Raw genomic sequence first — 15,120 nt, forward strand, 5'->3', positions numbered from 1 at the left:
AGGGGTTGCGCACACACAAACGAATGAGACATGGCCCTTGACTTGCAGACACTCACAGACCAGTGAGAGGAAAACAAACACCGTACCATGGTTTCCACATGTGGAATACAGGCAAAAGAGACCTATCACAAGGTTGGTGTGACCAATAAATGAGAAAAGTAGCGAACGCACATGATACACCACTTGGTACATAACAGGCCCTCGATAAACAGTCATTACTAATTACAGTAACAAAGGGATGGACACTACCCTTCATCTGCTTTGGGAAGGGGTTGGCTCATGGGAACACTTCTTGGAGGAGATGTCTGAACCAAACAGTCACATTATTACTATAGTAACACTGTAACTAAGCTAAACAGTAACATTATTAATGATTTATGTGAGGCAGCCCTTTAAGCCTCACAAATATACAAAATATGTGTGTAATTTGCAATTACTGCCCTTTAGCATGAACTCTCCTCATTTAACAGATGAATAAATAACTAAGAGTTTATACACCCTGTATGTAAGAGACTTAGGATTTGAACTTTAACTGGCAGAGTCCCAAGGCTCGGGGCTATACTTGAAAAGATGAGCAGACTTAGCCTAGAAAAGGTAGGAGTATGAGGGAGGGGGTGGGGTTGGGAAACAAGCATTCCCAGGAAAGGCAGTAACAGCAGAAGGGAGCAGCACACAAAGGTCCAGCTCATAAAAGGAATTCCGTCTCACTGGGTCTCCATTTCTTCACAAACTACATAAAGGCAGAAGGAAGGCAATCCACCTTTGTTAGGCCCCTCTTTCTGTAAACCATTGTGCTAGCTGCATTCTGTGATTTCCTAAATCCTCACAGCAGCCGAGGAGGAGGCAAGAGGATTCTGTTTTATAAATGACACAATGGCCTTCCTCTACCAGATCCTCCTCCAACACTGATGGTCCCGCATGGGTCCCTCTTAAGTGAGAATTTATGTCATTTGCAGCCCTCAAACACAGCCCCACGCACAGGAAATGTTCACTTCACCTCTCCTTTCAGCTACTCCTATTTCCTAGAAGTAAGTACACTAGAATATTCTATCCCAGAATTCAGAGATCTGGGAAAAAAACAAAAAACAAAAAACAAAAAACACCCCAGATCAAGGTCTACGTACTGCTGGAAAACTGTTCCCCACACAAGTCGCACTGTATCTCTTTACTGCTACTAAAAAGGACAAAATGGTAGATAGTGGTTAAAAGTAGGAAGCCTTCTACAACTTTGCATTTTAAGTGTATAGTTTGACACATTCCAAATGAAGTATACACCTGTGAACCCACCACCAAAATCAGGATTTAAAATTTTGATTACTCCAAAAAGTTCCCTCATATCCCTTTGAAGGCGATCCCCACTCCAGTCCCCCACACCTTCAGGCAACCACTAATCTACTTTATTTTATTACTATGTTACTGTGGATTAACTACGTCTGTCCTAGATAATCACATATGTGGAATCCTACAGTCTGTATTCTTTTGTTTAGGGCTTCTTTACTCAGCACGTTTTTGAGATTCATCCAAGTTGTATCAACAGTTTGTTCATTTTTATTGTTGAGTTGCATTCTGTTGTGTAAATATATCAAAATTTGTTTATTCACTCGTCTGGTGATTAATATTCTGTTTGTTCTAGTTTGGGGCTACTGTGAATAAAGATGCTATGAACATTTGTGCACAAGTCTGTAGTGGACAAATGTATTCATCTCTCTCTCTCTTTTTTTAAGATTATTTAATAGCTTTTTTAGTATATAATTTTTTTTTAAGATTTTATTTATTTGACAGACAGAGATCACAAGTAGGCAGAGAAGCAGGCAGAGAAAGGAGGAAGCAGGTTCCCCACCGAGCAGAGAGCCCGATGCGGGGTTCGATCCCAGGACCCCAGGATCACGACCCAAGCCAAAAGCAGAGGCCTTAATCCACTGAGCCACCAAGGCGCCCCAATTTTCTTCTTTTTTAAAATATCTTTTTATTTATTTGACACAGAGAGATTGAGCATAAGCAGGCAGAATAGCAGACAGAGGGAGAGGGAAAAGCAGGCTTCCCAATGAGCAGGGAGCCCAACATGGGACCCGATCCCAGGACCCTGGGATCATGACCCAAGTCAAAGTCAGTCCCTAACCAACTGAGCCACCCAGGCGCCCCTACAATTTTATTTTTTTAAGATTTATTTACTTGAGAGAGAATGAGAGAGAGACTATAATTTTATTTTTTTAAGATTTATTTACTTGAGGAGCGCCTGGGTGGCTCAGTGGGTTAAGCCTCTGCCTTCGGCTCAGGTCATGATCTCAGCATCCTAGGAGGGGGTCCTGGGAGCGGGTCCTGGGACTGAGCCCTGCATCAGGCTCTCTGCTCAGCAGGGAGCCTGCTTCCCTCTCTCTGCCTACTGCTCTGCCTACTTCTGATCTCTCTCACTCCGTCAAGTAAGTAAATTTTTTTTTTTAAGATTTTTTTTTTTTTTTGACAGAGAGAGAGATCACAAGTAGGCAGAGAGGCAGGTAGAGAGAGAGGAAGGGAAGCAGGTTCCCTGCTGAGCAGAGAGCCCAATGTGGGATCCCAGAACCCTGAGATCATGACCTGAGCCGAAGGCAGCGGCCCAACCCACTGAGCCACCCAGGCGCCCCAAGTAAGTAAATTTTTTAAAAAAGATTTATTTACTTGAGAGAGAACGAAAGAGAGAGAGTGAACAAGTCTCTGAGAGGCAGAGAGAGAGAGAGAGAGAGAATCTCAAGCACACTTCCTACGACGTGCAGAGCCTGAAACGGGGCTCGATCCCACTCAGGACCAAGATCATGACCTGATCTGAAACCAAGAACTGGAAGCTTAACCAACTGCGCCATCCTGGCACCCCTACTAGTATATAATTTTCATACAATAAACCCCATATGTTTCACATGTATCATTTGAAGAATATATATATGTGATCATCACAACCAAGATTATAAACATATTACCCCCAAAAGTTTCTTTGTGCCCCTCTAATTCTTCCCTTCCCCCTTCCCTCATTCCCCACAGGACCATGGGTCTGCATTTCATCACTACAGATCAGTTTGTAATTTCCAGAGTTACATAAATGGCATCACACAGGGGGTGCCTGGGAGGCTCAGTCATTACGCTTCTGCCTTTGACTCAGTCATGATCCAGGGTCCTAGGATAAAGCCTCGAGTTGGACTCCCTGCTCATCCAGGAGCCTGCTCATCCCTCTGCCCCTCCCCTGCTCAGTGCTCTTTCCCTCCCTCTCTCAAATAAAATCTCAAAAAAAAAAAAGTATAAACTATTTCCACCTATATAAAATAGAGAAAGCAAAAACAAGTCTACAGTGATAGAAAGCACATCAGTGGTTGCCCGAAGGTCTAAGGAGAAATGAGCATCAGAAGCGCAAGTGTACTTCTGGGGTGGTGGAAATGTTCTATCCTAATTATGGTGGTAGATGCATGTGAGGATTTATCAAACATCACACATCAAACCTTCCGCTAAAGTGGCTGTCTTTTATCCAATATAAATTACACCTCAATAAAGTTTATCAGGAAATAAAAAAAGGCTGAAGAAGCCAGAGGCCAGAAAAATGGAGAACATAGGGCTATGGACCACGTCTGTTCAGTCACGGTGTGTTAATGGTGACAGGTGTGAGAAGGGAGGGCTCAAGAGGAGTGAGGGGGGCTGATGGAATCAACTGGCCAGTTTAGGAGCCACTTCTGAAATTGGCATTTTTTTCAAAAATTATAAAATATGCATAACATAAAATTTACCATTTTAACCATTTTCAAGCATACAGTTCTGGCAGTGAATACATTCATGTTGTAATGCAACTACCCTCACGGTCAGGGTTGTTAAGGTGTCAGTTTTGCTTTAACTGATCTGTAGATTCAAGGCCATCCCACTGAAAATCCCAGTAACCTTTCTGTGTAGAATTGACAAATTATATCCAAAACAGAAATGGAAACACAAAGGGCCTAGAACAGACAAAACAGCTTTGAAGAAGAAAAACAAAGATGGGGCACTCAGACTCCCTGATTTCCAGATTTATTACAAAGCTGCAATTATCAGCAGTGTGGTGTTGGTGTGAAGCTAAATATAACAGATCAAATAGAACAGAAGGAAGAATTCAGAAACAGACATGTACACATGTAGTCCATTGAGTTTTGACAAAGATTCCGAGGCAGTTCAATAGAGGAAGAATCATCTCGTCAACAAATGTTGCCCCAATGGTTGTGTATTCTTATGCAGAAAAATAAACCCATAAAGAAAACTGAGCTCTCGGTGGATCACAGGTCTAACTCTATGAATTACAGGCACAGAGTGCCTTCTGAAAGAAGACAGAAGACTATCGTGGTGACCTCTGTTGCAGCAGAGTTTTTAATATGGGACACCAAAGGCACAACCAAGTCTAAAGGAAAAAAAAAGAAATCAAGAAACTGAGCTTCATCTAAATAAAAAACATTTGCTTTTCAAAAGACACAGAGACGAAAAGGCAAGCCACAGACTAAAACCAGATATTGGCAAAACATCCATCTGTCAGGTAGTCTTGACTAGAATATATAAAGACCTCTTAAAATTTAATAATAAAAAGATAACCCAATTGGAAAAATGGGTAAACCTTTGAACAGAGGCCTTACTAATGAAGATATCTGGATGGCATAAAAGCACATGAGAAGATAGTGAACATAGTGAGTCACAAGGGGCAGCTCAATTCAGATCACAGTGAGATACCCCTCCACACCTACTGGAATGTCTAGAGACTGCAGGTCAGTAGAACATGCAACTCGATCTCAGGGTCATGAGTTCAAGCCCCATGTTCAGTGTAAAGCTTACTGCAAACTAAATAACTAACTAGTCAAAGACTTGTTATAAAGATTAAAAACACTATTCAATAGCTTTCACACCAAAATAACACACACAAGAGAATGCAATAACTGTTCAATTTCAACTAAAATTCAAAACATAGTAACTAGCAAGTACTTCTCACCTCTGTGCATAATCTTGTGCTTCTCCCTCAGGTATGTCAGACCTTTTATTACCTAGAAGAAAGACAATGTCACAAGATGGGAAATTGAAATGATGGTGGTTAGTCAGCCTCCGTATTTTAAAATGATCTAGAAAATATTTCATCTAACATCACAAATTTGCCTTCTTTCCTTATTTTGTATTCAATTTTTAACCTGTCTTATCAAGAAACCATCTTTTTAAATGGTATAGAGTTACTTTAAGCAACATTGATTATTTCAGGTTTAGACAACTTTAAAAACCCTGGTGCTTGAATTCCCTTTTTTTCTAAAGCTGCAATATAAAAAGAGGATTTTTCATGCCACAGTGGGAATTCTTTTGGACACCCTGTCCTATTTCTGTAGACACAGATTTTAATATAAAGAAAGTCACTTTTCAGGTTCTGACAAAAGAAAGAGAGAGAGATATTATATCTAGACAGGGAAAATCCTAGCAATAAGACCCTACTCTTCTTACAAACTTTCCCTTTGACTGACTTACTATCTTCCTCCCATGTCCATTTCCTGCCAGCTCATTAACTTCCTGATGAGGGGGCTTGGAAGAAAAATTACACAATATACTCACAGCAATGCTAACTTTTCCTAAAATTTGCTCAGGAATTCTTCCAGCTTTCTTCAGGACTTGATCCAAGGAACCCCCATCCTAAGAAAAAGAAAACCAGCCCATTTAGTGACAGTGTTTCTAACTATTCTTTCAAGTGTTAAACTTCAGCAGGGAAGGATATCTCACATGTGGCAAATCCCCCGGAAGGGTAACGTTTGATTTGTTCCAGACCTCAAAGACAGAAATGCAAAACATTGTGGGAGGATCAAGTAACCAAAAACTCAAATCATATGAATAATCATTAAATGAACTACCAATCCAAAAATCAAAAAAAGCTGTGTTGGGGGTACTTGGCTGATTCAGTCAGTAGAACACATGACTCTTGATCTTGGAGCTGACAGTTCAAGCCCTATATTGGGTGCAGAGATTACTTGAAAATAAAATCTCTGGGGAGAAAAAAAAAGGTTTGTGCTGAACTGAAGGAACAGTATATGGTTAGGACCAGAGGCTCTAGAGGCAAACTGTCTAAATTCACATCCCACCAACTCTGCCACTTACCATCAAGGGAACTTTGACCATGTTACTCACAACTTGTAAAATGGGGGTGGTATTTTAAGGCTACTATAATAACCACAGGGTGACTATAAACATTGAACAAGCTAATACATGCAAAGCACCCAGGACAACATCTAGCCCATAGTAAATGCTCAATAAATGTCAGTCATTTTATCACATTTATCACCAGCATGTAAGTCACAACTTGTATTTGATATTATCCTAACAAATCACAGTTAATAAAATAAAAAAAAAATGCCACAGAGAGTAATAATTCATTCCACAAATCCTACTAAGTGTCATGAAGGGGTGTTAAGCTCTATGGAGGACAGAGATATAAAAAAAGACCTGTTCCCATCCTCAATAAATGTACAGGGGTACCTGGGTGGTTCAGTCGGTTAAGCATCCATCTGCCTTCAGCTCAAGTCATGATCCTGGGGTTCCTGGGATCGAGTCCCACATCAGGCTCCCTGCTCAGCAGAGAGTCTGCTTCTCCCTCTCCCTCTGCCCCTTCTCCCCAACCCCCTTCCCCACTCATGTTCTCTCACTCGCTCTCTCTCAAATAAATAAGTAAAATCTCTAAAAAAATAAAATGTACACAGTAGAAGAGTAAATATACAACTCCTAATAAAACAAGTGCTTAAGAAAAGTGTTACAGGGGCGCCTGGGTGGCTCAGTGAGTTAAGCCTCTGCCTTCAGCTCAGGTCATGATCTCAGGGTCCTGGGATCGAGCCCCACATCTGGCTCTTTGCTCAGCGGGGAGCCTGCTTCCCCCCTCTCTCTCTGCCTGCTTCTCTGCCTACTTGTGATCTCTGTCTGTCAAATAAATAAATAAATAAGTCTTTAAAAAAAACAAACAAAGAAAGAAAGAAAGAAAGAAAGAAAGAAAGAAAGAAAAAAGTGTTATACATGCAGAAGAGAGAAGTAATTCTGATTTCGCTTTATAGAATGACATTTGTTGGCTAAAATTAACAACTCAGGAAACAACAGATGCTGGAAAGGATTTGGAGAAAGGGGAACCACCTTTCACTGTTAGTGGGAATACAAATCGGTGCAGCCACTCTGGAAAACAGTATGGAGGTTCCTCAAAAAGTGAAAAATAGAGCTACTCTAGGACCTAGCAATTGTACTACTAGGTTTTATCCAAAGAATACAAATAAAGTATCTTGAAGGGGCTCATACCACACACTGTTTATAGCACCAATGTCTACAATAGCCAAAATTTGGAAAAAGCCAAGATGTCCATCAGCAGATGATAGATAAAGATGTGTCTGTGTTCCCACCATGTGTGCACAACCACACATGCTGGAACATTATGCAGCCATCAATAATAATAATAATAATAATAATATTAATAATGCCATTTGCAATGACATGGATCAAACTAGAGGATATTATGCTAAGTGAAATAAGTCAATTAGAGAAAGGCAAATATCATATGATTTCACTTATGTGGAATTTAAGAAACACTGAGGAACATAGAGGAAGGGAAGTAAAAATAAATTAAGACAGAAACAGAGAGGGCGCCTGGGTGGCTCAGTGGGTTAAGCCGCTGCCTTCGGCTCAGGTCACGATCTCAGGGTCCTGGGATCAAGTCCCGCATCGGGCTCTCTGCTCAGCAGGGAGCCTGCTTCCTCCTCTCTCTCTCTCTCTGCCTACTTGTGATCTTTCTCTGTCAAATAAATAAATAAAATCTTTAAAAAGAAAAAAAAAAAAGACAAAAACAGAGAGGGAGACAAACCATAAGAGATTCTTAACCCTAGGAAACAAACTGAGAGCTGCTGGAGGGGAAGGGACTGGAGGATGGGGTAACTGGGTGATGGGCATTAAGGAGGGCACGTGATGCAATGAGCACCAGGTGCTATACACAACTGATAACCCCTCAATTTTACCTCTGAAACTAACAATACACTATATGTTAATTAAACTGAGTTTAAATTATAAATTAAAAAAAAAAAAAAAGAAAAAAAGGCACTCAAGGGGCACCTGAGTGGCTCAGTTACAGGTCCAACTCTTGATTTCAGCTCAGGTCCTAATCTCCCTCTCCCTCTTTTCCTCACCCTGTTCATACTGCTCGTATGCGCATGCACTCTCAAGAAAAATAAACCATTAAAAATTAGTCTGAGTCTGGGGTGCCTGGGTGGCTCCGATGGTTGGGCATCTGCCTTCAGCCCAGGTCATGGAGGGCAAGGGGTAGAGGGAGAGGGAAAGAGAAACCCAAGTTGATGACCCCTGCTGAGCGCAGATCCTGCTGGGCTGGATCCCACAACCTTGAAATCAAGACCTGAGCCAAAATCAAGAGTTCGAAGCTCCAATGACTGCGCCAAACAAGAGCCCCATTTTTTGTTGTTGTTTAAGTATCTGAGAGAGAGAGAGTTAGACTGATTTTTAAAGTATCTCATCTACACTTAGTTACTCAGTCATTTACTAATGAACTCTGTGAAAAGCATAGGCACATGTGAAAAACTAGGGATGGAAAAAACTATAAATACAGAAACAAACACCCTCTGCCTGGGGAGAAAGAACATTCAATGAGGCAGGGCACCTCAAATCCTCCTCTGAAACAAGGCAGGGAACAAACGGTTGAATGAGGAGAACAGACATCACTACAGGTGCTCAGAGGAGGAAGAGGCTAAGGGAAGAGCTGGCACCAGGCAGGACATAGAAACTCCACCTGGGGCAGCAAGACCTGGCAAAGCAGGGGGACATCTCTGTAAGCTTCCTGCCTCCAAAACCACCTAGCCTCGGTGACACATGGAGCATAAGGTCACAGAACAAGGCACACATGATAAATAGAAGGACAGAACATGTTCCCATTTTTTTAAAATGTAAGTCAGAAAGAGAGAGGAGAAAGCATGAGCACTAGCAGGGGGAGCGGCAGGCAGAGGGAGAAGCAGGCTTCCCACTGAGCAAGGTGCCTGGTGTGGGGCTCGATCCCAGGACTCTAGGATCATGACCTGAAGGCAGACATTTAACTGACTGAGCCACCCAGGCACCCCATAGTACCACTTTTATACACATAAAAAAGTGTTTGCATACGCACACAGAACATCCAAAATGTTACCAATGGTTACTTCTGGTCTAGATGGTGAGACAATGAGGGATTTCTGTTGCGTATAGTTCCTTTTTTGTGCTTTTCTTCTGTTTGTAAATTTTCCACAGTGAATAAATGTTTTACCTTTTTAAATTATTGAACTCCTTTATGAAAGTGGAGTATTAAATCTACAAATCAATTAATTACAGTACTTACTCAATGTCCAGTTTGTGCAACAACACTCTAAGATAGATAGAACACCACTTTCTACAGTAGGTGAGAAAATAAGTAGGATTCATTCAGGGATACAGACCCCTCAAGAAATGTCTCCTAAAACAACGCTAAAAAATAGATTATCCACTTAAAAATCCTAGGCTTATAGAAAGGAGCATTTAGACCAATCACTCTCTATCACAGTCAACTCTGAATCACAGATGCTGAGGGAGAAGAAAGCAGTACAAGTGTGAATTCCCAAATACCCTTGAGTACCCCCAAACAGGTTGTCTTCTCCTCAGAATTAATGGTGGGTGGGTCAGTCAACCCAAGAGCATGATGGAAGATTCTGAAATTCAACCTAGCATTTCCTATGTGCCAGAACTCCCACCCAGACATGAGAGTACAATCATTAATCTAAAACCAAACAGAGCTCCCCTGTAAAATCACTTATTTTCTAAGAATCCTTGGAAGAGTCCTACCCAAGCTGTGATCCAAGCTGAGTTTCGAGTCACCCTGTGGACCTGGCCGCCTTCACAATGCCACAGGCCCCTGGTGGCCAAATCAGGACATCAGAGCCCAGGTAACCACATCTAAGTCAGCAGGCTTCTAGAAACACAAGCGCACCGCTCAATTTCCTTTACCAGTGGGAAGAGGGACTCCAGTGCAGAAAGATTCCAAGCCATTTCTCTCCTGCTTCCAGTTGGATGTGGTTTCAGATCCTTTGTCTGATAGGCTTTGCCTCTAATTATCAGGGAGGACTATGCAGTTAAAACTAGGTAAAACAGCAACTCTGTCAAAATCAAACTCAAATGAGGTAGAAATGCTAACTCCTTGGTTCTCAGGTTCCACAGCCTAAGACAGAGGGCAGCCTGGCTCACGCTTTCCCTGGGGGGTTGGGATAAATATTCCTATTAAAAAGGAAGAAACCCTGGCTCTCTTTCCTTTCACCTCCTTCCCGGCTGTGAGCAGAGTTACAGCGTGAACAATGGGATTATTAGCAACAATTACGAAGCATGAACCACAGTCAGAATTACCCAGAGCTGCCTACAACTCACCTTACAACCTTTTAATTTCACTTCACTGTTGCCAAGAACTTGCCTTCCTTGACTAAAGCTGCTGAAATTGTACTTATTTTTAGAAGCCAATTATTAAGTAAATCAATGTTGCTTTTGTGAAGGTTTTCTATAGAAGAGACAAATGCTTTATGGAAAAAAGGAGCTCAAAAGCTTTTACTTCTGCCTGAGAACCATTCCCCCTGAATCCTCAAGTCCCCAGTTGCTCAGCTACCACCTGAGCAGGAATCTACTTCCCCCGGGGCAGGAGATTCCTATCTTGATCAGGGGGCATCCATTCACCCCTGGGGTCTCAACCACCCAGACGGCGCAGTGCAAGCACAGCTCCTTTCTAGCAGAGGTCAGCCCTAGGCTGAGCGTTTTAGAACATGGGTGAATTTGTCCCACGGACCCCAAGGACACAAATTCATTTTTTTTTAAAGATTTTATTTATTTATTTGACAGAGAGAAATTACAAGTACACTGAGAGGCAGGCAGAGAGAGAGAGAGAAGGAAGCAGGCTCCCTGCTGAGCAGAGAGCCCGACACGGGACTCGATCCCAGGACCCTGAGATCATGACCTGAGCCGAAGGCAGTGGCTTAACCCACTGAGCCATCCAGGCGCCCCCACAAATTCATTTTAAGATGCATTTAAAAAATGATGTCGGCCAGGGATAGATGGGCAATATGTGGTCAAGCAAATACGGCAAAACCGTAAGCTTAGAATCTGGGTGCTGGGTTTACAATGTATCCTACACCTTGCTGTGTTTAAAATTGTCCTAATTAATGAAGTGTTGGGGGAAATGTTAGCCACAAAGAACACACAGAGACAGTGACAAAGACAGAAGCCAAGAACCTCTGCAGTTGGGATGTGGCTAATTCACAGGGTCTAAACAACAACACCTTTGAAATGTGGAAGCTGAGACAGAACAGAAATCCCCAAAGAGAAGTGGCAATGAGCAGTCAGAGAGCTCTTCTGTCAGAGGAGGCCAGGATAGGAGCAGTCTTGGAGGAAAGGCTGCTTAGGGGCGAAGAAGGCATGAGTAGGTCCGGGGCTAGAGCAGAAAGCTACTCTGACCTCAGGCCACAGAGCTTCACCACATGATCCTGCCTCGGGTTGCTCTGAGCCTCTCTGTCAGTATTAACATACTGTTCCAGCCGCTCAGTGCCTGGGGATACCTAGCAACAGAAAACCCCAGGCCTAACTCTCTCCCACCATGCCCCAGGCCTGACCATGCCCTCCGCATCTGGGCGTCCTTCACTCAGCCACTCGATACATTTCACCCAACAGGCACCAGACACTGTGTTTGACCCTCAAAAGGTTCTGACCCTCCAGCTTCTGAAAGCCAGCTTTCTAGGCTCAGGCTCCCTGGGGTAACTCCAGAGATATCTTCTGTTTCTGTGGGAGGACCCTACCGTGCCCACAAAGCCAAATCCAGGAGAGGAAACCTGACCTGAAGATACTGGAAATGGACTGAGAGGATGGGAAACCGACCCTTGTCCCGTCCTGAGTCCTTGTGTCCCCCTGGAGGGAAAGGTTGGGTGGGAAAGGCAGAGCAAGAGGCACAAAGGTTGTGATCAATAGCCAAGAATCCAAAGTGAATAAAGGATTCCAGAATGAGGAAGCCTCACTACGGGTGCATTGAAGACAAATAAAAAGACTGAATTCCTCACAGCAAGAGGCGACATAAGGCTAACAGAACAGGTTCCAGCAAGTTCTGAATAAAGGAAAAGGCCCGCTGCCTATCAATGTCTGGGGCCTAATCCTAACCTCTGAGGCAAGCACCCCAGAGTTCAAACATGCTCACCCGACACATAGCATCCTTGTTCCTCTAAAAAGGGAGAACGCTGAGTGGCAGAGACGTGGAGGGAATTCAGGAAGTTACCTGATGGCTCAGAAGACAGCATGAGATGACACAGAGCCGGTACTCAGGAGCCCTTCTGTCCACACGGACAATCCTCACCTAAGAAGGTCCTAGAGCACAGCCATCTGGCCTGCGACCAGCTCTGAAGAAGAGAGAGGCTGCTCACAGGATCTCCATGCCCCAGCGGCTCCTGTGGCACCATTCACATCACAGGCAACATAAGTAAGTGTTTGTGAAGCTGAACCCATGCTAACTAACGTAAACCCTGAGTGGCGATAAGCACCCAAATCCACAGAGACACGGGTGTTAGCGGGAGGCAGGACCCCTAGAGAAGAGCTAGCTGCTCCAAATGTTTCTCTGCACAGACGAGAAAATCCTGAGAGCCTAAAATTTAAAGAAAGCAGACCTGGTCAGAGACACTAGTTAGGACTGAGCTCACTGACATTTACTGGTTATAGAATTTGGACTAATTACTAAGCTCTCAAGGCCATGTTCCCTGCATCCACCACCTTAGGGAGGGTGGTCCACACTGTGTCTCACAGGAGAGGGCTGATGGGATTAATAATTTCCACGACATGGAAAGGACTTGCCAAGTGATGGAAGATGGGAGAGCTAGTCACTGTTATGTCTAGCCATGCTGCCACCCGCCTTCCATTATTGCAGTAACACCTACGAGGGAAAAGCCTCCTCTGGCCATTACCTCCAACCTCTCCCCATTCTAGTTCTCAAGGACCTCCCCTCCCAGTTCCCCATCTTCATCCAAAACTCCGGGCAAGACCTAGAAAATCAATCATCATCAGCACAAAGCACCCAAGAAACCCAAAGCATAAGGGACAGCCCCCTCCCCCTGAGCCACACCCCACCAAAGGGAGGCTAAGACTCAAAGGGAAAACATCAGCACCCCAAGACTGAGGGAGGACCAAACCAGACATATTCACATGCTTCCCAGAGGCTGCTGAACTCCCCTTCAAGCAAGAGGAAGGAGAGCTTTCTCAGTGACCTTCAGGCACGCAGAAGATGTTTCAGGGTCTGCATTCCACACGGCTCCCCACCAGTCAGCAGATGCCTCCAAAAGTGTGCACGGCACTCCCCGATCGTTCCCATGAAGAGTAGTTCAAAGTAATGGGGCTCCGGCAAGGGACAAACCTCCCTGGCAGGTGCTCCTGCAGTTCATTAAGGCCAGGCCCCGGGGCTGTCCTTCCAGAGGTCAGGGCAGGAAGGAAGTACAGCTGCTGAAGGGCACTCCGCCTGAAACTGAAAGCACGGCAGCCAGAAGTGCGCAGACTGGGTCACATCAAGCCCTTGTCTCTGAGCTGTCAGCTCCAGTGAGAATGAAGCGGGCACTACTGTTCACAGAAGCCAGGCCTGAAGTCAGTGCCCCAGGACTGACTCCGTTATCTTCCCTAATCCTTGAGGACTCATCAACTAAGAGGGAAGTAGAGGAATGGCCATTGTACAAAAGGAAGAAACAAGAGAATCAGAAAGAAACATGCCCAAGGTCTCGACTAGAAGGTGACAGTCTATAAACAAGTCATTATTGAGCACCTGCTGTGTGCCAGGACTATTCTGGGTGCTGGAGACACAGTGGCAAACAAGACAGTGTCTACTTGGATTTTTGTGGAGAAGGGAGATATGAATAAACATCTCAGATTCCAGGGCACCTGGATGGCTCAGTCATTAAGTGTCTGCCTTCAGCTCAGGTCATGATCCCAGGGTCCTGGGATCAACCCCGCATCAGGCTGCCTACTCAGTGGGGTGCCTGCTTCTCCCTCTCCCACTCCCCCTGCTTGTGTTCCTTCTCACTCTGTCCAATAAATGAATGAAATATTTAAAAAAATAAAACAAAAACATCTCGGATTCTAAAGTCCCCTGTTGCCTCATGGGGACAGGGAAAAACAGCGATCATGAAGCCAGCTTCTCTCTCTGAAATTCTGGCATCTAGGATGGAAACAGAGTCTTAATCACTATCCAGGGGATTCAACAAAGTACTGGCCTTGGTCCGACAGCCTTGGTTTAAATTCTAATTCCATTAACTAGCTGCAGGACCTTGGGCTAGTCATTCATTTCTCTGGGCCTCAGTCTCCTCATTTGTAAATCACAAATGATCTATCCAGCCAATGAGGTTGTTGAGAAAATGCAGTAAAGTATCAATCTGTGTTAGGCAGTACATGATGGGATATATACCCGACACATTAATCTGTATTAGTACTGCTAACATGATTATTGTTGTGCACTGTTACTGTTACTATTACTATTACTGTTAGGTACTGGGAAGAGCAGGAAGGGACTCCAGGCAGCTAATGGTACAAAGACTGGTAACTGGGCGCCTGGGTGGCTCAGTGGGTTAAGCCTCTGCCTTCGGCTCGGGTCATGATCTCAGGGTCCTGGGATCGAGTCCTGAATCGGGCTCTCTGCTTGGCGGGGATCCTGCTTTCTCCTCTCTCTCTGCCTGCCTCTCTGCCTACTTGTGATCTCTCTCTGTCAAGTAAGTAAATAAAATCTTTAAAAAAAAAAAAAAAACAAAGACTGGTAACTCAGGTCCACACAATTAATCTGTAAGCGCCCCCTTATTTGCCCCCTCTGATGTGTACCAGGTGGTGTTACTTCTCTGGACGCCAAAAGAACCCCTCCGGACTGTCCTGAAAGCAGATTACAGTCTCTGAGGACGGGAATGTCTCATCTCCACAACCCCAGAACCGGGTACCTAGCACATGACACTGCACATCATAAATCATAAATGGACTTAAACTACACTAACCAGATTTTACCAAGAAAAATGGGAGAAAATTGGGAGATGTGCTCTGGGCATTCCCACCAGGGTTACCTGGTTGCTGTCACCGATCTTTGTAGAGAGG

At 44.0% G+C, this 15,120-nt stretch overlaps 1 protein-coding gene across 1 annotated transcript in view; it reads right to left on the minus strand.

Annotated features, from left to right (window-relative positions):
- The window catches only part of MAP2K1 (mitogen-activated protein kinase kinase 1), a 79,452-nt gene that overhangs the window by 23,080 nt on the left and 41,252 nt on the right, over positions 1-15,120 (minus strand). Inside the window, exons 4-5 of the mRNA XM_082737120.1 lie at positions 5,566-5,643; positions 4,964-5,015 (exon numbers count right to left, since the gene is read on the minus strand). Of these exons, the coding sequence (XP_082593246.1) occupies positions 4,964-5,015; positions 5,566-5,643 (130 nt within the window). The remainder of the gene's footprint in view (positions 1-4,963; positions 5,016-5,565; positions 5,644-15,120) is intronic.

This window comes from Mustela nivalis, assembly GCF_964662115.1.
Source record: "Mustela nivalis genome assembly, chromosome: 6".
Taxonomy (NCBI): domain Eukaryota; kingdom Metazoa; phylum Chordata; class Mammalia; order Carnivora; family Mustelidae; genus Mustela; species Mustela nivalis.